At 39.5% G+C, this 27265-nt stretch overlaps 3 protein-coding genes across 3 annotated transcripts; 2 read left to right on the top strand and 1 right to left on the bottom strand.

Moving 5' to 3' along the window:
* Nucleotides 1-973: 973 nt before the first annotated feature.
* tax1bp3 (Tax1 (human T-cell leukemia virus type I) binding protein 3) lies at nucleotides 974-6916 on the top strand. Its single transcript, XM_020080710.2, has 4 exons — nucleotides 974-1407; nucleotides 3439-3558; nucleotides 4403-4480; nucleotides 4624-6916. The coding sequence occupies exons 1-4, from the start codon at nucleotides 1345-1347 to the stop codon at nucleotides 4792-4794; spliced, it is 432 nt and encodes a 143-aa protein (XP_019936269.1). The 5' UTR covers nucleotides 974-1344; the 3' UTR covers nucleotides 4795-6916.
* A 2570-nt stretch (nucleotides 6917-9486) lies between these two features.
* Nucleotides 9487-22345, top strand: slc1a6 (solute carrier family 1 member 6). The gene is made up of 12 exons (XM_069522099.1): nucleotides 9487-10239; nucleotides 10406-10486; nucleotides 16269-16535; nucleotides 16640-16777; nucleotides 17343-17550; nucleotides 17936-17978; nucleotides 18417-18545; nucleotides 18679-18863; nucleotides 19014-19247; nucleotides 19532-19726; nucleotides 20310-20444; nucleotides 20715-22345. The coding sequence occupies exons 3-12, from the start codon at nucleotides 16313-16315 to the stop codon at nucleotides 20911-20913; spliced, it is 1689 nt and encodes a 562-aa protein (XP_069378200.1). The 5' UTR covers nucleotides 9487-10239; nucleotides 10406-10486; nucleotides 16269-16312; the 3' UTR covers nucleotides 20914-22345.
* A 1399-nt stretch (nucleotides 22346-23744) lies between these two features.
* ccl44 (chemokine (C-C motif) ligand 44) lies at nucleotides 23745-26402 on the bottom strand. Its single transcript, XM_020080829.2, has 5 exons — nucleotides 26230-26402; nucleotides 25121-25250; nucleotides 24272-24419; nucleotides 24004-24070; nucleotides 23745-23887 (listed from the first exon to the last, which is right to left on the bottom strand). The coding sequence occupies exons 1-4, from the start codon at nucleotides 26291-26293 to the stop codon at nucleotides 24032-24034; spliced, it is 381 nt and encodes a 126-aa protein (XP_019936388.1). The 5' UTR covers nucleotides 26294-26402; the 3' UTR covers nucleotides 23745-23887; nucleotides 24004-24031.
* Nucleotides 26403-27265: the final 863 nt, after the last annotated feature.

Genomic DNA, 27265 nt, shown 5'->3' with positions numbered 1-27265 from the left:
TCCTTCTTCCTTCACTTCTCTTTTCCCTCTGAACTTTTCATCTTGACGCTTCAATGACTGCATGCTGTTGTGGCCTGTGATGAAGTGTGTTTGAATCCTGTCAGAATCCTTTTTCACACAGTTATCTTCATCTTAACTCTCTTATTTGTGCAATATTCATTCTGTCTGTGCAGTACAATGGTTCAGGTGCAATCCATTCACTGTGCATAATCTTACACTGCACATATCTCTCTTGTTTTACACTTTATGTATTCGATTTTATTCCATTCATCTGTTTCTATATTTCTTATGTTCCTTCCACTTATGTATTACTATCATTACACTTAAGTATTGCATGATACTTATCATTACTTACTGATGCATATTAGCAACTCTTGCTGCTGTGATATTGCAAATTCTCCCATTGTGGGACTAATAAAGGATTATTTTAATTCAGCGTGTCTGTTATTTGTCTATTTACTATGAATGTTCTCAATAAGGTGTCAAACTATTCAAAACAATTTTTATGAATCCTTTCTTGCTCTATAAGTGAACGTTGTGTTGCTAATGCTTTCAGTGATTAATTCATGATTACATTCTTTTCTTTTGATTCAAACATTAATCTTGAGCAATTTCACGGCACCGACCACATCAGAGTTTTGGCTTAAATGTTGTGTGAGGTTGTCAAGGGTTCATACCAAGCTAATAGAAAACCCTTGTTTCATTATAGATTATCACCTCATGACACATAGACTGACATTTCAAAATAAGAAAACATATGATAAACTCAACTAATAAATAAGAATATATTATTCAAGAGCTAGATGAACAGGTTCTCAGTCTTTGCCCTGACAGAAGTCATCATCTAAAGCAGAATTTCATCTTTAATGTGTGCGGAGGATTCTCAGAGAAAAAACGTGGCGCTGTCTCTGAATAATCTGTCGGATAGATTACATGATCTCACCGGGATCACAAAGGCGGTGACTACATGTCACTTCCTTTTAAGGGAAAACACGGAGCCTCACCCCGGGACAGGCGCACCGACGATGACGTGGAGAGTTTGACTTGCGCCGCCCGTGTGTGCAGGGTGAGTGGGGCTACGGCCAACGCTTAAACACCGCCCTCCCCTGACTGCCCCGGTGCTACAAACCGCGCGGGGCGGATCGGCTGGGAGCATAGACTGTATATGTATATGCTGGGAGGCTGCGTGACGTCATTGGGAAGCCGTTGGATTTCACGCAGGGATCGGCCGCTGCGCGCCAGCACATCCAGGAAGTTGTCCTGACGTCGAATCCCGCTTTGTTTTCTTTGACTTTTACAAAAGCGAGTTATTTTCTTACTTTTAGCGACTTTCTACGGGATAAAATGTCGAATCTCTACGGCGACGCCATGTCTTATGTCCCGGGTCAGCCGATCGCTGCTGTTGTGGTAAGTTTCTGTTGTTCTCCGTTAAACCGTGTCAGGGCCAAACACCGAGTTAACTCGCGTTTGTTCACGTTAGCTGCAGTCCGCTTATCGCCATAGTCCCCACTGTTAGCATTACTGTTAGCATTACTTTCTTTGTTTGGCTAACGTGAGATGACCTCGCCAGCGGCCACACCGTTTCCCTAAAGGTCTGTTTAAAAAACAAACACACACAACAAACACATTGCATCAGAAACCGGAGCACACGTGTCTAGAACATATTCACTGTTGATTCAAATGTGTGTTTTAAAGCCCCAGTGAGTCCCAGGATACAAATGGGCGTCACCATCCAGTCTTCCTGGATGGAGCTTTAAAATTCTTTTGAGGGGCAGCAGTGTGTCTGTGCTGCCTTCAGGTGCTGCAGGAATCACAGCAATTCACTGGAATACACGTTTATGTTTGTCTGTCCATAGAGTTGTTAGGTTATTGGCACATGTGAGGCTCAGGGTTAGTGTTACTGAAGCTTGCAGGTTGATTTCTACAATGCATGTCTGCTTGGCTGGTCCAGTTTCACACCAGAGCTGCAAATAACTGCAGTGTTTTCATTTTCAGTCAATATTTTGTTTTCATTAATGAATTGTTCTCTTAAGTTAAAGATTATAGTGCAAATCGGCCGATATGAGCCTTTATGATTGCTGGTATTTATTTTACAGAATAAACAGTGCAGAAATCATGTCAGTTTGTGTTTCCATTCATGTAAACAAATGTTGTCTAGATTCAAGGTCTATAAAGGATCCTTGCTTTTAGTTGGGTTTCCTTTTTATTGGCAGTTATTTATGTCGAAGTTTATGGTTTAACTGTAAAATATAAAGCCTCAATTGCATTACTTTGTTGTAAGAGTTTGAAATCAACATCTTAGAGATCATTGCCATTTTTTAAAATATATACTGATACTGATATACTTAAGGAACTGAAAATGGAAGTAGCACGGTGTCAAATCATCTCTGAATTAAATGAGTAAGTTTCATCTACATTGTGACAGTTTTTTTGTTTTCCTGGACAGACACTTACAGACACTCTATATATTCACCTATTGAAACCCTGAGACTTCATAACACACTTCAGTTTTCACTCTACTGTATCTTCAGCAATAGATTGTGAAGACAAATTTTTAACCCTTTGACTGGAAGAGTGAAATTTGTTCCAGTGGTGTAGTCCTCACTGACTGACTGACAGACTCTTACTCAGACATAAAGGAGCTCCAAACATCCTCTTTGACTTCATTGTATCATCCAGACCACGGAGACACTGGCTGGTTATTCATCAACACACACAGGCAGTCTTTGTGTTGTTGTGACGGGTCCTAATGTCAGAGTCGTACATCCATCTGTTTTCATGAGCCTCCAGCTCTTTGTCAGTGTCAAGAGCAGAGCAGCACTAATAAAGTGTCAGTGTGGAATTCAATTACAGACTGAAATCGAACATTTGCCGTTGAAATCAAGTAAATTCTGATTACATGATAGTAACTTGCACAGTATTTTCAATGCTGCTGTGATTCATAATAATTTACAAACACAATCTGCTATATACAGTAAGTGATCGGCATCCTTCCAATTAGCACAAGTCTTTACCTTAGTATAAGTAAAAGTCACTAAAGATAAGTTACAGAAGCCGCACAAGAACATCAAGAGTTATGCATTTCATGGTCGATGTCACACATGCGCTGGAAGCTGAGAAGCACTCTCACCTCACTGTATTGCTTGTGGTGTATCTTGCACGATACCAAGAATAAATCTCTGTTGCTTGTTCCCAAGACGTAAAGAACAAAAGTACACTAACGTTAATTGCTTTTTACGCACCAACGCCTGCAAGTACAATGCATGTCATGACATCGGTGTGTTCACCCAGGTGTTATGCTGCCATCAGTGCTGATCACAGCCAGAGTTGATAAAAAACCAGAATCCAGGCCCGAGACCTGTCACTGTTTTGTATTTTTTTAAGGGAGTCATTAGGCTGTGTGAGGGTGTATCATTTTGTGTTTCTTCTGTTGAATAGGAACGAGTGCAGATCCATAAGTTGCAGGAGAGAAATAATCTGATTCTGGGCTTCAGCATCGGTGGAGGGATAGACCAGGACCCTGGGCAGAACCCCTTCTCTGAGAACAAGTCTGACAAAGTAAGCGTGTATGCTATGTGTGTACTGTGTAGTGTGTGTGCTCCTTTCTGTTGAGGCACAGTGCTGCTAGAGCAGTACTTCGGTGAACTACACCTGAGCAACAGGCCTGAACACATTACCTGTTGCCTGAGGTCACAACGAGGAATACTGCAAGTTTACACAAAGTCACATCTTATCTGTCTGTACACTGTGAGCTGGAGTGAAAGACATACCAAGCTGTTGCTATATAAGGAATGATTTCTTTAACTTTGGTTTCCATAGTGGCTTCTGACCTGTCTTCCTTTCTTTAAATATTCTTGATATTTTCATGACCTTGTATCTGAAACTTTGATACACTTTATAATAAACACATATCCCTAAAAGAGCAATGGGTTTCTACCTCAGTTTGTTCAAGTGTCTTTTTACTAAAGTGCTGAAACGGGTGGTTGATTATTCAGTTTGCTGAATGATAAATTAAGTCCTTCATCAAGCAAAAGGCCAAACATTTGTTGGTTCTAGCTTCTCATGCTTTGCTGCTTTCATCTGGTCGTACCTATCTTGGTTAGTTAAAAATCTTGTGTTTGTTGGACAGTTAGTTTAACAAATAAAGATACATTCAAAAATGTAATAATGTATTACTTTCATAGTGTTGATAATACTGAGGATGACTTATTCTCTGTACCATATTCTCATGGTTATGGCAATTCATCCCAGCTTGCAATTATAATGTATTTACTTTGTTAAATTATGTTATTTTATATTTTCAAGGTGTTATTTTCTATATCTTTGTCATTGCCGGCTTGTCTGTATTTGTGATAGTGTACAGCAGCATGTGAAATGTTAAATGTGTGTGTGTTGGTCAAAGGGCATCTATGTGACCAGGATATCACCAGGAGGACCAGCAGACAAGGCAGGCTTGATGATGGGAGACAAAATAATGCAGGTATGTTTCGAAGTGCACCTTTGCTCTAAATCCACAAGATGGCACTATGTGTACGCTAGAGTGTCAGGTGGGAACACACAGTGAATAAACATGTTATTAATTTAAGTTTTAGAAAATGAGTCAAATTCTTGTCTCCCTCTCAGGTGAACGGATATGATATGACCATGGTGACCCATGACCAGGCTCGTAAAAAACTAACTAAGAAGAATGAGGCTGTGGTGCGACTACTTGTGACCAGAAAGTCGCTGGAGGAAGCCGTCAAGCAGTCGATGGGGGTAGCCCCAAATTGTAACACTGCGACGCGACACTACTAATGCAGTTGCCTCATGTACTGAGATCACACACGCTCAGATGATGGCTCACTGTGGCCTTTATAACCAGATATTGCAAAAACACATTCAGTTGACATATCCTGATGCTGCACAAGTCTGTTCTTACTTATTTTGGTTAGTCATTGAACAGTGAGAGGGTGCTCTCTCCCCCCCACACACTAAACTCACCTCAAAGTCTCCAAAGTCCAGGGCTCTACAGCGCTGAAACACTGTGCACTTCATCTGTTTTTGAATTAGGAATTTGCAGTCATGATATAATACAGACTGGTTTCTTAGTCCTATGATCAAATGCCTGTGGAGATATATATATGTTCTTTTTTTTTTTTTTGCAGACTCTCACTGAAATCAGATGTTTGAAAGTGTTTCATAAAACGATTAGAACATTAGAATATTATTGATTCATTCCAACTTATATTTCTTCTACCAAGGAGGTTATGTTTTCCTTGTCTGTTGTTGAGCATGATTACGCAAAACACTACTGGATGGATTTCAATGAAACTTGATGGAAGGATGGAGTTTGGGTCTGGGATGAAACCATTAAAGTTTGCTGCTGGTGCAGATCCAGATCAGGGGGCATTGTGAGATGAGGTGTTTTTAAACATATTCATTGATCTCCCTGAGAATAATTCATGGATTTTGATGAAAAAAATGTTGCATATTTAGGGGACTGATATTTATGAGTTCATGCAATTTGGTGCAGCTCCAAATAAAAATCTGGCTGTAGTGAATTTAAATGCGGTTTCATAAGGAGACTTGGGCCTTGGTGGAGGTATGCGCTCTATTGAGAAACATTCTAGTTAGATTTTTTCCAAATGTCCTCTATCTGCTCTTTATACTTCTGTGGGAGCAAGTGGGTATCAATATCAGACTCATCTTTCATCCTTTTCCACTACAACTCCATTACAAATATTGATGTGATGAAAACAAAATCTGTTTGATGTCAATCTTGTCAAGATTACAGCATCAAATGCCAAAAAACTGTGAAGCGATCGAAACACGTGAAAAGTGTTGGTTTTCATTTCCTCTTTGTTATAAATGGTACAGTAGCCTGCATAAAATATATTCCTTTCTATCACATATCATGTTATCCACTAATTATCTCTTACCTGAGGCATATTTCCATTCTATTTATCTTGTTTGTTGTGTGATAACCTCTAAGTTAATTCCAAGTCCTGTGTAAACAGAATTCCACATGCTGGACCTGCTTTTGGACGACAGACCTGACCCATCATTTTCAATATGTCACCCTTTATCATCGTCATCAGGTTGAGCAGGAGAAAGTCTGTGTTTTGACACAAGCTGAGTTTCTCACTGCAACATGTAAAAACTTTCTTGGTGTTTTGAACTTGTTTATTGCCAAAAGTTAAAACTCTGAACCCTACAGGAGTGAATGTTATCGTGTGCACACCAGCTTTTACCTCTTAGTCCAATGATGCTTTGTTTGTTTCTGTGGTTTCTACAATTCATTGAGAATCTGTTGCCTTTGATACACTACATACAAACCCTGTGGATGAGTGATTTCATAATAATCATTGAGAATATTTTGTGGTTGAAATATAACAGTAGTGAAAATGTTTAATTATATTAACACTGGGAGATCTCATCGGCTCTTATTGTGCTGGTGATATAAAAACAATTTGATCTGTGTGTTAAAAGTATCACCAACTTACATTTTACCATCTTGATCATTGGATAAAGGTTTGATTCTGAAATGAAAACATTATTGATGTTAAAGTATTAAACCAATAAGGAGGCAGCATTATGCGCATAATAATATTCTAATCTATAACCTTTCAGTCAATGAGTGATTTATTGTATTCTCAGACTATAATTTCAAGGACTCTTGAGGCCTAACAAGGCAAACACACATATATATATATGCCAATTATCATCTTGGACACTTCCCAGGTTACAAACTGACACTGCAGGAATGTCAGTACAAACGACAATTCACTCACAGTATTTTCTATTTGAATAATTCTTGTCCGCCTCCAGATTTTGTACATGTATGTAAACTGCCAGCAGAGCACAAATGTTCAGCATTTGATTGTGTGCAGTTTTGCGCTCTGAATCTTTCTCATGTATAAAAACACTGAGAACAAAATCTGCCTCTACCTGTTTTTGATAAGATACCAGTGTAGTGGGATCTATTTTTCCCCCTCTCTCCTCTCACACACACTGCAAAGGCTTTTTTATCTTACAGGCCCTTCAAATAGATCCATGATGCCAGTTATAAAGTAATCAGCTGACATTTCAAAGCAAAGAATCTATTTCCTGACCTTTCTGTGTTTACCAAGGCATTTTGATAGAGAGCTTTCTCCACTTTCATCTCTTAAATATGTGTGTGTCTGGAACCAATCACTGGCCTTTGAACTGAGGACTTGCGAGAGTAAAACAGTCCATAATGCATCCAAATGAGAAAAACCGTAGACAGAAGGAAAGATTTTAAAAGATTTTAATATGCTTAGTTTTAATACTGATTTGTGCTTTTTGGAAACGTGTCACCTTTTATGTCTTGAAAGCAATTAGTGAAAACATGACACGTGTTTCCCGGTCTATCAGAGCATCGGGCCTGACTATCCTTTCTTTTTATCTTTCTTCAAGACACACTGTCCCATTCGTATTGTAGGTGTAGAGATCATGTTCGCTATTTATTACTGCCAGTGAGTTTTCTGTGTTCTGAGGGTCAAAGCCAGTTGAGACGAATTTGCTGCGTGATGGATTTTGAGTCTTAAAATAACATCAGGTCCATGTCGCATCATGGGAGAGGGTCGATTTAGGGCAACACTGAGATAAAATCCCCCCTTTGAGAAATAATTGATGAGGAAACTGCGTGTGTGTGTGCATGCGCGCGTGTGTGTACTTTGATGGCGACACATGAGGACCAGTTTTAGTTGTAAAGCAATGTAGTGAGGACATTTGGTCGTTTCGTCCTTTCTGACACAAATATGTGGATTGAGACTTGGTTCTAGATTTATATGATCAATAGATATTAGAAGAAGGTTAGAGTGGGGTTAGTTGATTTGTTAAGTGTGTGTGTGTGTGTGTGTGTGTGTGTGTGTGTGTGTGTGTGTGGTCACGACAAAGGGAAGCAGGCTTCATTCCACTTGCCTGGACATCATTGTACTATTACACCGTGTTATGAGACAATAAAGTGGCTGCACAAACCCAGTCTGCACCAGCACTCAGACTCACAATACGAGTTCCCTCTCACCAACACCACAACATTAACACATTGCATGTTGCTAGGTAACTAATGGAAAAGCTATAAGTGGAAGCAATGAGTAGCCAACTTCATCGCAGGTGATTTGTGCTATAATGTAATTAGCATGAAGAAATTATGGTCACTCATCATCATTTTGTTGCTAAGACACTAATAGTGACCTAATTCATTTTTTGATGTAATCAAAATAAACATTTATTATTGTTATTCAACCATTTTATTAACTAAACTGATTAACAAGTGATGATTTCACATCAGACTAAATGAGGTGATATTGTACCAAGAGAAAGCATTTTCTACCCGCTGAGAGATAACAGAGATAACTGTTCCTTCCTGCAGGCATGGGAATAATTACACTATCTAAACGTGGATCATACATGATCCATGCCTCCCACATTATGGCAGGATAATTATGTTGCCATGGCGATGCAATCTGCTCCTATCACTTTGGTCCTGCACCAGATTGGAAGCAGAGGGAAGTCCACAGCATCAGATCCATCCTCATGTTAGGAGCAATAAACGGCAGGAGAAGCGTTTTTGCTAAATGCCTGGAGAAAATGTAAAGGTATGCAGACGTTATCTCTGTGCATTCATCCTGTTAATACAGGGAAGAGCAGTTTAGTTTTTTGTTATAAGGAGATAATTGATCGTTAAAGTCATTAATACATGCTATTAGCCACAAATCATCTACAGATCTGTATCATTTTAGTTTCCAAAGAAACTGAATGACAGAATTTGATCATGTAAAATAATTGTTACTGAAAAAGCTAACAAAGCGTTTATTTTTATTTTTCAGATTACAATTTGACATTCAACAAAAATGTCTTTGTAAATTTCATCTTGTCCAAACCTTTGAGCAGCTGAGATTGAAAGTTCCATTATTACGTTGGAAACAGAAGTTTCGAAAAAGATCACCTCGCCATGGTCCATTTGGCCGCTCTTCTGGAGCTTTTAGTCACATCACTGAATTCTCCTCAGCAGACACTTTGCGCAGTTGTCATAGAAATGTAGATGTTCGATTTTAACAATTTTCTGAGCACTTGAGCAATTCTTTGTCCATGTTGACAGAAGAGAACCCTCTCAGTCGAGTCTGTTTCATTTGATATAAAATGTCCGAATTTTCTCCTAAATGCACCTTGTAATTTAATTGACTTTGCTACAATTAGCTGAAGTATGTTACCACTGTTTCTAAGGACTACAATGAAGTATCTATATAAAATCTTAGCCCATCATGGACAAAGTGTTCAGAGAAACTATTCAATGAAAACATGAAAACTCCCATTTGCAGAAGAAGACACGTCTTATACAATGAAAAAAACAGAAGAAACGTAAGAGCACTTCTGACGTTTTGTTGTGGTTTTTCCTCGCTCTATTTGACAAAGTCAATAATACACCAATCTGACACACATTGTTCTTCCTGTTTTGGTCTGTCCGTGCAAACCCTCTGGTTCTTGTAGGCCTACCTGGAATCCGTCTCATTTCCTCTTCACGATGGGCAGCTTGAATCTGACTTGAGCACAAATATTCAGTTTTAAGTGGGCTACGTGCATATCAATGTAACTTTAGTGAACATGAACATGATGCGTAGGTGTGAGAGTGGAAAGCGGGGCAGAGAGATGCCAAAGGGCTACAAATACTTGAGTTCCCCAGAGTGGTTGAGAGCAGACCCTGAGCAATGAGCAGATGCATGTTGTCATGGCAATAACTGCTATGTGTTTATACTGTGTGTGGGACCCAAATCCAATGTTTAATAAGTGGTGTGAATCCTGTATCCTCATCTGTATCCTCATGTAAGGAAGGTTAATCACAACATGACTATTTCTTTCAACATGTGACATTTATTTTTAATTGTGAAATTCATGAGGAGCTGTGTGATGTTAACCTGAGAGCATATTTCACTCAGGCTTGGTGGTTGTGGCAGCAGGTGGTTGATATTCTTTCTCTCTCTCTGTCTCTCTCTCTCTCTCTCCCTCTCTTGAAGGGTCTTTAACCTCTACTCCTCCCACGCAGATCTCCCAGGCGCTTCCCTCTGCCGGAGGCTTCATGGACAAGCTACAAACCGCTTGATAGTAAAAAAAAAAAAAACGGGCGATAACTGTGAAGATGGTGAGTGGAGATACAGTGTGTGGGCAACACCAGTTCATTATCAGCTGCATGGTGGAGAGGAAAACATCCACATGACGGAGTGAGGAGCACAGACTGAGGTGGGGGATAAGATCTTTATACCTAATTAAATTGTCCTCTTGTTGCCGGCTGATAAATAATTACAGCAATTGCGTCACTTTTGTTTTTCAAACAGAGCTTGAATCTGAGATCATTTGAGCGCAAGTTTATTCTAAGACTGTGAAGTTTTAATCCTTGTTTCTGCAGCATCCAAGGAAAGAAGAGAAGAAGAGGAGAGGATCCGTTTCTTCATGACAGCTTGACACGTTCAAAGGAAGAAGAAAAAGGGTATCAGACTTTATCTTTCTATATATCATCTATCTTTCTATCTATCTATCACTGAATTATCATTTCAATTGTTTTGGTGCTTGCAGGGTTGTGATAATACAAATTCAATTTGTAGTTCAGCTATTTGGTGTTAAACTTCCATATCGAGGTTTAAAAAAGAAATGTCCAAGTTATGCTTACTCTTACATCTCTCTTTCTACAAAATCAAATATCTTGCGGGCCTGTTTCGACAAAGAAGTTTATTTCTTTGTCAATGTGTTTCAAAGTGTAGTTTTTCATATTCAAGTCCTACAGGATGTTTAAAGTTATTTCATCCAGAACCTGGAAGCTGTTGAATCCGATGATCAGCTTTTCCTCATGGTTTCTTGTACGTAGTTGAAAAGAAACTCTGGTTCTGTTGCACTGAGGGAATCAAACAAGCGGGATTGGTTGTTGCCATGGTCACCATTCCCATGAGCCCAGAAGACGTTTGCATAAAACTAAATCTTTCTTAACTTGCCCGTATTTGACTTGTCAATCTTTCCTATATTTAGTCTTGGAGTCTTTGTGTTGAAATTGGTGGTGGCAGAGAGTTAACAGAAGAGATATCGATGCAAAATCACAGCAGCTCCAACGTGTAGATACAGTTTTCAGGAGGTGCTTGTCAAACATACATCACATGATTTTCGCCGGAATCTTCTACTTGCTGACAGTTTTCTATCAGTGAAGTGTCGAAGACACAATCGAATTCGACCATCATAGACGTGTACATGTCGCAGGCTCTGCACCTTTCAGGAGTTCAAATCCAGTAGTGGAGTGTTGTGACCTGGTTGTTGGTGCAGTGACATAAGCTGCAGCCAGTGAGAGGCAAGACACAGGGTGAGAGGAAACCTCAGGATACCTGCACCAGTGTTTCCCAACATATTTTTGTCACTCATATTTTTCATTCCTTCCTCGTTTTTTTCACTGCAAATCTGCCTTTTTCTTGCCGACATCCATTTTGGAAGAAAACAAATCCGGTCTCCAGCAGGATATTGTGTTATTTCCCCCGTTACTTATCGCATGTTTTTGTTATTAAGCATAGTTTGGAGACCAGATGGACTCATGAGCTCTGTTCAAACTTGTGATCTCTGTCACTGATCAGTCATGAAGTGTGCAAATGGCAATGACTTCAAGATTCCATAGAAAACAACAAGTACACCGATCAGATAACATTGAAAGTCATAAAGTATTTACATTTCATAGGGTAAAGCATTTGGTGTAGCTATGTGGCCCATGTATGTAGCTTAAAGGTTCAGTGTGTAAAGTTTAGTGACATCTCTGGTGAAGTTGCATGTTGCAGCTGAACAGCCCTCACCTCACCCTCCCCTTCCAAACATGAAAGAGAACCTGTGGAAACCTTCAGTTGTTATAACAAACTCAAAAAGTGTAGTTTGTCCAGTTTGGGCTACTGTAAAAAACATGGTAGCCTCCATAGAGGTAAATATAGTATTAAATATAGTTTTTTTTTTTTTTTAAGTATTTACATATAAAGGGTCCATTCCAGGGTAAAGAAAACAACAATTTGTACAATTTAGATAAAACACACTAGTGAAAACATCACTAGTATTATTTTATAGTACCAATAGATCCCTTTCACCTAAATTTTACAAACTGAACCTTTTACACACCTTTAATCTCTTGTATGTGTCAGGTTCTAAAAACGCTTAGACGGCTGAAATCTAACTCAATGGAGTTTTTCATTAGGCCCTCTCTGACTGACTAGTGTTCCAAACTCCACATTAAAATCTTTGGGATTAATCCTGAGGGGTGACTTTTTTTGTCAAATGAAATCAAAAGATTTAGGTTTATGTGTTGTGTTCAGGGAAGTGGAGCTTTAGTAAGAAGATGAGAAGAACTTAATTTGAGGAAACTAAATGGATGTGACTTTGATGGACTGCCAAAGGTTGGCTGGACAGTGTACGTGTGTGTGTGTGTGTGTGTGTGTGTGTGTGTGTGTGTGTGTGTGTGTGTGTGTGTGGAGATCTGAGAAGGTCAGACCGTATGAGAAACCTTTCTATGTGTGTCTGCTCATGAGAGGGGCGAGCAGCGAGACACTGTCATTTTCCCACTCGGCTCTGGACACTCTCACACACTCTCACACACTCTCACACACTCTCACACACTCACTGAATCTCTGCACTTGTGAAGCTGAGGTTTTTCACCTGACTTTGGTTGGACTGACTGAGACAGACTGTGAACCATGAGCGGTGAGTAGCCAGTGAAGAGCTGAAGTTTACAAAGTGAATTACTGTCAGTTATTACTCTATATCAGCAATGTGTTACTAGGAGTAGAATATAATGATAATAAATCAGGGAAACTGTTATTAATGACTATATTTTCATATTTATTTATTTTTAGGTTGTTTACATTTGTGACAACATACAAGTAATACATTTTTGATTTTGAAAGAACTATTGTATGTGTATTGTATTAATTAAAAAAAAGAAGCTTCTTGCAGAACATAAATGTGCACAGGTTGATCTGAGCAACTTCTTGCGCTGTGTAAAATGTAAACAATTATAAACCAGTGTTAATAAGACACATGCAAGAGCTTGAGATGGGATCCTTGTGTCCCAGTGTGTTTTAACATGTTAGTCTGAAGTGTCTTTCTACTGAGGTGTGAACTCACAAGCTGCATGCCCTTCTACCAGCCAAAGCCAAAGGCACTGAGTTCAATTTGAATTTATTTTACTTGTGTTAAGAGCTCTAGTGGTTTTGATAAATAAATAATAATAATAATAAAAAAATAAAATGTTTGGCTATAAAAAATGATCTCAGGGTTAATGATTATCTCCATTATTATTAAAGACCCTAATGTCCTTGTGTTTGGCTTAATGTCTGACTGTTTGCTGCTCATGTAATGCTGGATGTTTGTGTTGTCAGACAGAGGAGTGGTAACTCTGGTTTGACCAGGACTGAGCAGTTTCAGCCAGAGTTGGCAGGTTGAGGTCGCTGCTTGGAAAAGGAAGTGGTGACAGCTGCTCAAATTAAATGTGATATTGACCAGTTTTGATTATTTTAATTATATTCCGTAATGAACTCTGCATCTCCTGAATTACTTCATGTGTCATGCATCTGGTTCTAACATGTGTAATTACTGATTCTACCCTATGTGTCAATTTGGAGGTTGGGTCAAAGGAAATGCACAACCTATGCAGCCTTGCATTAAAAAACAACATCTGAATGCATCAGACTTGGCAAAAGGATTATGTGTGGACACTGGTGTTTCACTGACTGGTCAGATGGTGCAAAGTAGATTGTTTGAAGTCAGCCTCTACAGATGGCATCCAAAATCAAAGCCATTGCTCATAAAATGGCACAAAACTGTGAGATTAACTTTGCCAAAGAACATGAAAAGAGGCCTGATGGATATTGGCAGAACATTCCTTGGTGAGATGAAACCAAAATAAGAATTGGTTTGGATCAGATGAGGTCCAGTATATTTGCTGTTGGCATTGCCAGGACAAGCAGACTCCACACTCCAATGTGACTGACATGGATGGAGAAAATCTTTGGAGTATTTAGCAACAAAACTCTGCAGCAACGGGCGGCTGATAAGAGTCATTTGTGAAGAACATGTCTCCACAGATTTGTATCAGACTTGTCTGATCCACACCCGGGTGGATTTAGTGTGTTAGTTGATTTCATAATAATTTAATTAGTAATTTCAGTTTTTCCAATTGATTTGACTCTTTTCTTCTTGGGCTGTGGCTATGAATAAATAACAGTGTATTAAATTAAAATGCTGAGGTGTTTTTAAGTATTAGGGGCAGTATAATTAAGGTTGGAACTGAATGAGAGAAGTATAAACCCTTTTACAACTTACCTAACTAAGAACATCCCAACCCAGTCACAGAAAAAATAAATATATAAATAAAATAAATCGTACTGGATCATAAGATCATACAGACGAGACATTGGTGATCTGGCATAATAAAGGAGTTATGACATATTCTATTCAACATAGGTTCTACGCTCAAAATGGTCCTCACAAAGATATCTGTACACACACACACACACGTGTATTCTTGTACTCCATCACAATTAAACACTTGATTCCAATCCTTATCCTAACCCTAATTTAAACCCAGTTCTGATACTAACTCTTAGAGCAAGTCTTGATCCTCAAACAGGCCTTTTAAAAAGTGAAAGTGCTCATGTTAGTGCCTCCATCCTTATAAGGGCTTTGCATTGACTTCCATTCAATGTGGCCTGACCAAAAACCATAATGGAGACAAGTCCCCATAATGTGGGCGAACATGCAGATGTAGGTCCCCACAGATAAACCTGGATCACACACACACATACTGTAGGCAGCAGCTGGTTGTCCTACACAACCCTAAATAATGGCTTTGAATATCCACGACCATCCCACAACCTGCTCAACAATAGCTTTTTTACACCATATGTAATAAATATAAGTGAAGCTCAGAACAATGGACAATGAAAATCAATAGTCAAGAATGATACAAACAGAATATATAAAGCCTCTGGAGATCACACGCTAAATGTTCACCCCCCGGGGAAAGTGTTGGAGCGCTGGGTGATTACACTGGATGTAAAGGAGAAGTGGGTGAAGAGGTTGTTCTTTAAGACCGGGCTTCAAGTGTGCTTGCAGAGGGTGATTCACAGGAAGCATTGTAACCTAGATAGATAAGGACCAACCGCCACGTGCTGCACACAGACTGCTTCTTGTTTTCAGCAGAGGGAAAAACGGTAAGACCACAGAAACTCGATATTTTGAAGTTTTACAGTGTTGATACAGCTCTTATCTATTTGAACATATAAAAAGAGATCACAGTTAAGATTTAGAGACACAGAGCTGAGATTTAATTACTTGCTATGGTGGCAAAAAATGTATAGTACAAAAAAGTAGTTGGGGAACAAGAACTTCACATAGTCAAGGTCATGAAGTGGAATTAAAGTCAGAAGACCAACAACTGGTCGAATCTCTCTATTCTTTTTGTTTTATATGCATTGTTTGCACTGTCAGAGCCAGTGTTGGATGTATCTTAAAAAAGATGAGATCATTATAAACTGATTTTACTATTGGGTAAGAATCACGTGACTGACTTTCCCTTCATTTCTGCCTCACTGTCCAAAAATGTATTCTGTAACTGAATATTAAATATTAGTTCATGTGATTTTGGATTGTTGTAGAACTGCAATTTATTATTTTCACCACTGACAAATCTGTTGATATTTTTATCTTTTAGTCTGTAACTTATCAGAAAATATGGGGATACAGAGCCAAAAGTGATGTCATTAAATTATTAATGGATCAAAAAAAAAAAAAAAACTGATAAAAGAGGCAAATCCTCACATTTGAGGAGCTGGAACCACTGAATCTTAAAATTTTTATGATTCATTTAAATTGTTGAATTGATTTATGTTTTATCCATCTACTCACATTTACAGCACTAGATTTGGTTTATTCACATAAGAAAGGGGGTATATATTAAAAATAAATTATTTTAGAAATATATTAAATACTGTCCTGAGTTATACAGTTTACGTCTTCAGTTTTATGTTACCTGTCATTTTTGTCAGAGTTTCTTAAATCTTTCAAACCGTGATCTGTTTGATTTGATTTGACCTCCCACACTTTTACGTCCTCTCTTACAAATTGATGCTTTCCACTCTGTGTGAATATTCTCATTTTCCATGTAAGTGGATCCTCCATATGCTTTAAAATTGTCATCCAGTCAATAAGATAATCGTAATTGTAACATGTGATAAATTACTTCTCTCCCTGCTTAGTTTCCCACGAGACCTGCCTGTTGGACCAGGTGCTGGAGCTGATTATGAACGAGAAGCCCCCCGCAAGTACGAGTCTTTTCCTAAACGAGGACGCGGACAAACCCCCCTTGCCGGAGAGAGGAGACCTGAGGAGGCGTTTGCGCAGGGCAATGGAGAGGAGAGCCAGCACCATGAAGGAGAGGATGAGCTCCATCAGCAGGGGCAGCGTCAAAGCTTTCCTCAAGAGGAACCTGTTCGTCCTGTTCACTGTCGCGGCTGTGGCTCTGGGTGAGTGTAGAGTCCAGCACTGTTTTCTCTGCAGACCACTGACTTTATCTGACTTTTTTGTGTTCATTTGTGCCTTTTGTGTGCGCACATGCAAATCTGTTCAGGTGTAATCCTGGGCTTTGCTCTACGCCCCCACAAGCTGTCCCTGAGGGAGATCAAGTACTTTGCCTTTCCTGGGGAGCTCCTCATGAGAATGCTGCAGATGCTGGTGCTGCCTCTCATCGTCTCCAGTCTGGTCACAGGTTGGCTTTGAACAAGCACAGAAGAACAGACACACTTAACACTCACTAAGTGTAAATTACAGGGGTTTACTGGTTCACTTTCCACCAGTTTCACTCGTCTGTATGTGCACAAAATAACACAAAAACGCAATGGGGGATTTTCACCTTACTGGGTGGTAATATTACTTACCAGGTGAGGACAGTAAAACCTTTGTAGATATTTTAAATGATCAGCAATATGGGAGGGATTTATACCTCCGTGCTGCTAGTGGTTAGTCTGATGATGCCAGATAGAGTGAGTGTGTGTCTGAGAGAGCTACACACACCTCTACTATGAAGCAGGGGCAGAAAACAGGTTAGAGATCTGATGTTCTGTGTAAAAAAAAAAATATATATATATTATCATGAAACTATGGTTGAGCAAATGCAATATACTGTATATATAGTAGTCTATAAACAACACACATGGGTTTCATGAAGAACTCTTAATATTTAAGGGACAGTTTCATTTTAAATTAAATAAAAGTTGAAAACAAAATCTAAACTTGCATCAGACTGCATTCTAAAGTGACTGTCCTCTGTTCAGGTATTTCCTCCTTGGACAGCAAGGCGTCAGGTAAAATGGGTGTTCGCGCAGTGGTCTACTACATGGTGACCACCCTGATCGCTGTGTTCATTGGCATCGTCATTGTGATGATCATCCGGCCGGGCAAAGGCAGCAGAGACAGTCCTGTGCCAAAAAGCGGAAACATTGAACCTATTCAGGCTGCTGATGCTTTTCTGGATCTCATCAGGTAATAACAGTATGGAAACTTCACTGATTTGTGAAATTGCACAGGAGTTGCTACTTTATCAAGCTGTTTTGAAAGTTTCCACATGGAATCAAGATTGTAGTAATAGTCTGTTATTTTTAGAAATGCAGAGACTTACATGAAAATATCGATACAACTCTCATATCCACACTAAGCATGAAGCTACTGTCAATAGCCAGTTAGTTTAGGTTTGCAACACCACAAATCAAACATAGTACTTTTTTTCATTCAGAAAAGGAAATATAATAGAAATATTGGATATTGTCAGTGTGGGAATGCAGAATCATTAATGAATGATTGCCCTGTAAAATTATTAAATGGTTATTGATTATCTGTTTATTTAATCTTGTTTTATTTTTTATTTCAGAAACATGTTTCCCCCCAATCTGGTAGAAGCTTGTTTCAAGCAGGTGAGGCCATCCATCTTTTTTCTATTTTCATTTTTTGAATTACAAAAGCCCTCAGATTTAAAGTTACAACACAACTTTCATAATAGATTTCCCAAACTAGTTTAAATAACAGGGAAAGAATCAAAGAGAGAAAACATGTCAAACTCAGTAAAGCACATAACTCCACCATAACCCTTAAATTCAGTCAAGCTGCACCAGATTGTTCACACTCATAGAGATCAGTGCCTTAAAGATAACTGATTTCTTTCATCTAGATTCATATATTTTCCCCCGGGAAATTGGTGAAATATAAATGTTAAAGAAAGGGGAGAAAAATCCTGCATCTGCCCCCTGACCTGAATCCATATCAAAATATAGTCTTGTTTAACTTTCAGACACTTTTATTCCCAAACAGAATGGATGCATTATTTTAGTTGAATGTCACCGACTCTCTTACAGTATAAAACTGTTTACAAGAAGACGGTTCATACACGGAACGTGACGGTGACCCTGAACCTCACCGACTCCCTCAACGTGACAGAGTCTAACCTGAGCATGAACCTCAGCAGGGTGCTGCACACCATACAGGTGGGTGGCAGACGAGTCCTCTGGAGATTACACGATTACTGAAAAGGAGTAAAAATGCATATGATGAACTGTATTTCCACTCTCACCAAAGTATAATCTGTAATCGTTTCAGTCTTTCTCTTCTCTACGACAGGAGACAGTGGAGGAGACGATCCCTGTGTCCAGCTCCTCTGGTGGAGTGAACGCTCTGGGTCTGGTGGTCTTCTCCATGTGCTTCGGTCTGGTCATTGGCAACATGAAGCAGCAGGGCCAGGCTCTTAGGGATTTCTTTGACTGCCTGAATGAAGCCATCATGAGACTGGTGGCCATCATCATCTGGTAAGTAAAGACTCAAGACTCAACAACTACAACCTTTTTCTTCATAGGTCACTCATCTTGGTTTCTTTTGACTTTTAAAATTTTAGATGCCTCGCACATTGTATCCATCTTCTTCCAAACTCATTCATCACCTCTGAATCACTCTACCAGGTACGCTCCAGTGGGCATCCTGTTCCTGATTGCAGGGAAAATTGTGGAGATGAAGGATCTGGCAGAGGTGGGTAGTCAGCTGGGGATGTACACCGTGTCGGTCATTGTGGGTCTCCTCATCCATGGCCTCTTTGTGCTGCCATTGCTTTACTTCATGGTGACCAGGAGGAATCCCTACAGCTTCATCGGTGGTCTGCTGCAGGCCCTCATCACGGCCCTGGGAACATCATCCAGGTGAGTCTGGACGTCAGGTATGACCAAGCATCTAAGATGGTGATAAAAAGAATGAATGGATGAATCTAAACAAATGAACAACTTTGTGCTATTTGCTGTATTGTGGGGTATTTTCATAGAAGAATATTGGTCCATTTAACTAAAAATAAAATAAATATTAAATCAAATGTAAAATATAATACAAACTCATCGATATAAAAATAACATTAAATATATTAAATAAACATTTGCCATTTTGTGTGAAACTGGTGACAATGCTTCCTCTCTCTCCCTACCTGCTCCAGCTCTGCTACCCTGCCCATCACCTTCCGCTGTCTGGAGGAGAACAACCATGTGGATAAAAGGGTGACACGCTTCATACTCCCTGTGGGCGCCACCATCAACATGGACGGCACCGCCCTCTACGAGGCTGTGGCAGCCATCTTTATCGCTCAAGTTAATGACATGGACCTAAACTTTGGCCAGATTCTCACCATCAGGTAACACTGTTTGTTTTTCTTTTGGGGGAATGAAGTAAAAGAAATCAAGGGTTCCATGTTGAGAAACTATGTGTCAAACAAAACTGATTTCATGAGTGTTCAACAGAGTTTTACATGCCTAGTCATTTTGGTTCATTTTTAAAGCACAGTATCTCTATATTATTGTATCATCACACTTTGTGTCCAGCAGTGTTCTTTGACCTACTTCTCTCTGCTGCATCTTTATTATAACGTCACTCCAGAGAGCATGTGATCATTATTTACTCAGTGACTCACCTGCTCAGATGTTTTTATGTGTTAATGAAAGGGTGATACATCAAATACCATGTAAGCAAATTATACTAAAATATGTATTGGTTTATTATTTTTGATATAATGTGTAAAATGTCCTTCCTTCTAAAGAACATACTTTATATTGTAATTGTGTTATCAGTGTGACTTTTGGTAGATTTACATCATTTTATAATTTCTGTTGTGCCTTTATTATACTACTACTCCCACCAGCAGTGCACATGTGCTGTTTGTTTATTTCGCTTTATTAAATGTCTTCACTCTCCTCTCATCCCTCCCACCGCCCACTCAGTATCACGGCAACTGCTGCCAGCATCGGAGCAGCAGGCATCCCTCAGGCTGGCCTGGTTACCATGGTGATCGTATTGACATCGGTGGGACTGCCCACAGAGGACATAACACTGATCATCGCTGTGGATTGGTTCTTGTGAGTTACCACTAAATGTCAGCTTGATGGGGATTGGTCTGTGTACTGTTCTGTGGCTCTGCCAGTCTAAATGTCATAGGAAAGCTTCAGAGAGCCCAGAGGTCCCACCACTACAAAGGTTACTGATGCATAATGCAGGGTGACGGATTAGAAAGTGTGTTTAGAGGCACAGTGTGAGTGTTTTCATTGCAAATATACAATATTGTTTCTTTATGTCTCAACTTTCCATCTCTTCTTGTCTGGCTCGATCTCTCTCTCTCATCACCCCAGGGACCGCCTGCGTACCACCACCAACGTGCTGGGCGACTCGCTCGGGGCCGGCATCGTGGAGCACCTCTCCCGCGGAGAGCTACAAAATCAGGACGATGAGGTGCGCAACTCTGTCATCGAGGAGAATGAGAAGCCCTACCAGCTTATCTGCCAGGAAAACGATACCATCAAGCACCACAACAGTGAGACCACTATGTGAAAAAAATAAAACCACACTCAAAGGGGCTTCACGTACCAAAAGCAAAGAAAGTAGGCTTGCAGTGGTGCAGGAGAAAAAAATCATTCTGGGTCGACTCACCCAGTGCTCGAGGTTCCCGGAGTGTCCCAAACTCGTAACTTACCCTCAAATACAAAATGCTGTCTGGGAAACCAGGTGATACACTGCCTGACCTGTGGCTGCTTGGTGACAGGAAATAAACACGCACGCTGTTTAGGAATGGTTTTATAACCACCGCTGTCAAACTGATTCAGTGCCAGTGATGTGACACTAAATCAGATTGAAAACTCAGTATGACATTTAGAAAAGCTCAATGTGTCAAATAAAGCTGAAAATCATTGAAAAATATCTTCAGGTTCATCAAGTTTTCAAATATTTGTTTGATTTATGACGTCCATCAAATTCTTACCAGCATCCTTGGGAGAATACACAGTATTAATAAAGACAAACTCCATTTATTCAGTTTCCAATTCACTCAACTAGCTCTTTTGAATGGATTAACATTTCTTTGCAAATATGTTTCTTTTGTAACACATCATACATCATAACTACCTCTAACAGGACTTTCAGACAGTGCGCTACACTGAAATCTTCAATGGAGCATATCAACAGGATATAAATACATTAGTTGCTCAGCTGTTTGAGAAGCCATGTTTAACTTTGATATATTTTCTTCTTTTCTTTAAGTGTGCTTGCGCAAAACACTGGACCACAATGGGAGTTAGAATTTCTGCTACTTATTAATTTAAGGTTGATATATTGCATGTGACTTGTTGAATGTTTTAAACTCGCTGCTTTCTTATAAATGGATAGCATATATATTTGCAAGTATTTTGGTGATATTGCTTTAAATGGGCATAAGACTGTACTCCTACACTGATTGTAGTAACACCTGCAGTAATACTTGTTCTGAAACAATTTCTTCTCTTTATTGTTTATACATAAATTCGGCATTCAGAGAAGGAAATATTAATCAAGATACATTTTTCTTTTTCCACAATTAAGAGTTGTTGTTTTTCAAATGTTGATGTGCTTCATACTTTGGATTTTAGTTGACCATTATTTCTCTGTTTTCTACATTACACCAAAAACCAATTCAGTTTTGGTATATTTAGACTGGAATAATATATTGCAGACTAATCACAGATTTATATTTATTGCTTTGTGAAAACGTACTGTGAATAAAGTTGGTTAACGCTTTGAGGAATTGAATGTACAGTTGCTTTATGCTTTTGGGTGTTTTAGAGGAAAGTGTAGTGCATAATTATGAAAGTGAAACGGTATATACAGTAGAGTTCAGTTGAAAGTTCTTATGACTTTGTGCCACTTTTGTGCTTATTAAGAGGTTTCTCTTTAGTTTTGATGCTTTGACAGCTTATGAAAAATGTGACAAATAAATGGCTCAGGAATTGAACTGTGATTTTCATTATTGTGTTTGTGGCTACCCCTGGTGGAGGATGTTCTCCTGACTAGAAACTGTCATCTTCAGACAAACATGGTGTATGGAATTAGCTTCTGTTACACGTGTTCTGTGTTACAACAATTTTATATGATTAGTTGTTCACTAAAAATGTTCAGTAATTCACATAAAATGTGTTTCTGTTGTTATTGTATTCCCTGGCAGTCTGTTGTTTCAAAACTGACCCAGAAAAATTAACTTTATATTCTCTTCATTCACACATATGTGTTTATTTAAGCAAACAAGATTTAGAGCCTTGTTTTAAAACTACAACATTTTACATGTTTGGCCTCATAGATTCTAACAGTCCTGAGATGTGCTATAGATGCTCAGTGAAATGTGCTAGGGCGCAGCAGCCAGTACTTTTAGCTAAATGCTAACACCATCATGCTAAACTGCTCAGAGCAGAACTGGAGGAATTTAAAAAAAACACCTGATACTGACAATTTAATAAAAATCTGTACAATTCATAATGCACCAAATATTTCTTGAGATTTTCCACCTGAACCAAAGTGCAGCATGGCTAAATAAAATATTGTGTAATACAAAATGCAGACACACACAAGATACCCAGAAAAAGACAGTGAGACATTTTGAGTCATTATTTCAGATTAATTTATAAAATTGCTGACTTGAGATACTGTGTTTAAACATACAGTGCATTCTTCTACAATACAATACTTGTGTGTTTCACACACAGTTGAGCCCTCTAAGTTTTAACAGCCTTGCCATGTAGTGAAGTGATTCATGAATACTTTGGCATAGTTTAGTGACGGACTATCGGTGAAAAAGACAAATGTAAACTGCAGATAGATATTGAAATAGCTGGTCGATGTCTGAGGGCAAAATTTTAAAAGACTGACATGGGTTAAATACTGAGTTTACAAACAGTCAATATACGAAGTGTGACAGAGAGTTGAGCTGTCTAACAGTCAGATACAGACGATCGAAGCCTGAACGAGGATTTTTTAAAGACAACTAAGACCTGGATTGTACAAAATGAGGTGCAAATCAATATCAGTTCCCCAATATCCTGCACACACACTGTGTCATTACACATTTATGAAGGTATACAAGTCACAAATACACATAGTGTCTTGCTGATATACAATATTAATTTCACTGTTCATGTATCATTTGTTTAATTACAACTTGTTCACTGGTTGCACATCAGTCATGAGTGGTTATGTTGTTGTAGAGGGAGACACTTCCACGCAGACTGCAGCTAATAACAGTATGAGCCATTAAGAAATAATAATAATAATAAATTCAACTTATCTCACAAGTAAATACTCCTTTGTTGAGACTGTTCCAGCCACGTGTTTGGGAATATTTCAAACACAGTTCATATTTAAATATCTAAAGCCTTTTAAATATGTATTGCTGCCCAGGTCTGGTCCCAGGGAAACAGATAGTGTAGACAGAGAGAGAGAGAGAGAGAGAGAGAGAGAGAGCTTCGCTGTGTTAGGACGACGAGCTGCTGAAAGTTTACTTGGCCTGTAGAAAAGGGAGAGGAATTCAAAAATAAAGGATGAGACATATGAAAGAGCCACTGTAAGATACTGTACATATTTGATGCAGTTCACCAAACATAGGTTTAAAGAGAACCTTACTTGTGACTGTGACTTTTCCTCCACCTCATCACTCCACATTGAGAACCGCCCAATTATCTTTCTTGTCCTGGAGGAGGAACTCTATTAATGACTGAGGTAACATGGAAATAGCATGAAAATCTCTCTATTCTCATTCAGAATATTCAGTGCAGAGACAGTAAATCAAAGTATTTACCATTGTTGAATAAATTACACTGTGAACCATGTGTTTTGCTGAGTTGCTGGAGGGTGTAACAGCAATGTGTCTGTGATGTACATTATGGCTGACCTCTGACATGACAGGCAGGTTGTCATGAGGAAGGAGCCACATGGTTCGGTGGGCCTTGGTTCTCTGTCTCTGCAGGAGTTTTCTCAGCATCCTCTTCACTTTCCGGTCTCTGGGGTCAGCACATTTCACCGCCTTCTTCGTGTAAAGACTGTTAAAAAAAAAACATACAGGGTGACAACAACGTTCTGCTGAACTCTGAACATCCAGAAACTGAAACTGTGCCAAAGTACAAGAACAAAGGTAGAAATGATGATTCAGCACTAATGTGAAGGACAACAAAGATGTCCATGAGGTGCAGCAAAGCCTCAGGAATCACAAAGAAAAGATGTTATAATACGACTGGAACGAGTCAAATATGTTTTCTCTCAAATAGAAAAAAGTCAAACTATGATCAAAAGTTGAGGACAGAAGGTAAGTAACCACTGGAATAGAGAGAATCAAAAGAAACTCTTGTATCTATAAGAATGTCATGTTTTTGTTAGCTTGACCACATGAAAAAGCAAGCTCTTCATTCCCCGGCTCCATCTGATTTCTCCCACTTGCTGGAAACAATAGGTATCACAATGCAACATGGTTTATTTAACTAAACCCTGCTGTTCTGACTGACTGGCTGCGGCAGGGCTCAGCTGGCTCACAAGGTATTTTCAGTTGGCTTGTTATTCCCACATATTTCCTTTCTTACTTCCCTGGCAATTACAGCTCAGAGCCCTGCCATAACAACATGACCTGGAAAGATGACAATGCCTCTCAGCCCGGCTCTGCCCTCCTCTATAACGAGAGGCATATTTTCCATGCCTGCAGATCGCTCTGTGCTTTTTAGCTCCAGGAGTGGATAGTTGGAATACTTGCATGATGGCTTGTATACTGCAGTCGGGCCCCTCTGTCTGCACCTCAAACCGCAACACATCTTTGGTACGCACCTTGCCCTGGGAGTACAACATGCAGCACTGGACATCTCTCTGCATCTGCACGCCTTTACCTGGGAAACAAAAGAGACAAACACATAGAAACAGAGTGAGACAGAAAATGAGGAACATTTTTAATTAAGTTCCCTCAGTTAATTTGGCTGTTTCACACCTTTAGTTTTCGCAAACAAGGTGATATCAAAGTCAAAATCTAATTCTCAGTACAGATCATGACAGCCACAAAAGTTTCAAACACTACACATTATTGTACATTATCGGTTATTCCATTCCAATCAGATAGAGAAACATTTTAAAGCATGAACTTTCAGCTCTGTTTAGTCAGTATTCTGATGTTGTAAAAGACTGAAACAGTGTATTGGCAGCTTCCGCAGACAGAAAAATGTTATCTGTCCTGCAGAATGTGCACATGCCCTCTGGTTACATATACACTCTCACATATGGACACACATGTACACACACAAGAATGCCAGAGGAATTACAATGGCATCCCATTGTGCAGCAAAACACAAGAGCATGCCAGTGAAACAAGAGGGAGAAAGTGAGAGAAAGAGAGGAGGAATGTGTGTCTGCGTGGAGGGTGTGTCATGGTGCCTTTTTATCCACAGCAATTGTGTAAACAAATTAAAGTGTGATGTGAAGCAGCAGGAGCAAACAGAGCAGTAAAATAGGACAGTGTTGCTTTGTTATGCCACAGATGATCTAGAATCCATCTTCAGACTCATCGCTGCACTTCCACTTCCATCTCAAAAAACACATGCGGTGACACCTTCACACAGACTGAGCCCTGACACAGTTGCTTTCTTTCTGCGTGTGTGTGTGTGATTTCAGATGCTCGTCCTCCTGCGCTCTGCCCCTCTGTTTACATCCATGCCTCCCTCCCCGCTGCTCCTGCTGCTGCTATCCCTCTTTCCTTCTTCTCTCCTCTTTCTATCTTCGCCATCGCTCTCTTGCTACACTGTCCACCTGCAGGGTTCATACAAGCCATGCAACACACACACGCACACACACAAAGTAAGTATGGCTGTGTCCTACCTTCCACAGATGCCAGGAGGATAACAGTCAGAGAGATAACAGTCAACATCTGCAGCATGACCATGATGAGGCTGGCAGAGAGGAGGAGAGGAGAGGAGGATAATCTACTCTGTCACCTCTCCCTCTATGGCTGCCTCTCTTATATTACTCCCTCCCTCTCTTTATACCTCCCTGCCCATCTCTCACTCACTCACTTCCACCACCTCTCTTTTTCTGTCTTACCGTCTTTCCCTCCCACCCTCTGTTTTTCCATTTTCAGTCTTTCTCACGCTCAACAAAACTCCCTCCCTCATCCTCCTTTTCTCTCACACTCGTCTCACCTCTCACTCATCTCTCCCTTTTTGTCTCCTCACATAAGATGCCAAGGCTCATTTGTCTCATTTGTGGCTTTAAATTCCTCTTTCATCTCATCTCTTCTCTTGTTCTCAGTGCATTTCCTCTGCCAGGACAGGAACGGATTTAATTAGTTAAATGTTAAAATAATTGTGTTTCTTGATCAGTCCTAGTTTGGGCATTTTAATGGTACAAAAATAATACATTTCCAAAGTGCCAAACACACCTAGAAATTATGATGACCTGCATTCATTAGCGGAACCCCCAATGACAACAAATGACTCACGTTGAAAAATGGCTGTTGTCCCCTCAGCCTCTTTTATCCCCCAGTGTTGAGAATTGAGATTTGTCATGTGAAATATCCTCTTTATCTGCTAATTTTCAAAGTGGCATTCCACAAGGTTCTATCTTTGGCATCTTGCTACTTTAAGTTTTTATGCTGTCTGCTCCCACAAGTTATTGACAAAATGTTTCTGTCATAGGCCAATGATATGTATGTGTTGTGTGTTCTACTCACACTGTAACTTGTTTGTCGGCTTCTGTCCCACATCTCAGTTGTTGTAAATGTTACAAATTTGTCTTCAAACAAATAAAGACAAGTCTTACAAAGTTTAACTTGGCCCCTCTAACAAGGCCTCTAATTTTCAGAATAAATTCGGAAGTCTTGCAGCCAATATGAAAATGTTTTCTTGCTTTTATTTCT

The sequence above is a fragment of the Paralichthys olivaceus genome, chromosome 3 (assembly GCF_024713975.1).
Source record: "Paralichthys olivaceus isolate ysfri-2021 chromosome 3, ASM2471397v2, whole genome shotgun sequence".
In the NCBI taxonomy this organism is placed as follows: domain Eukaryota; kingdom Metazoa; phylum Chordata; class Actinopteri; order Pleuronectiformes; family Paralichthyidae; genus Paralichthys; species Paralichthys olivaceus.
Note: the sequence above shows the minus strand (reverse complement) of the source record. Positions and strands in the feature narration are given on the sequence as shown.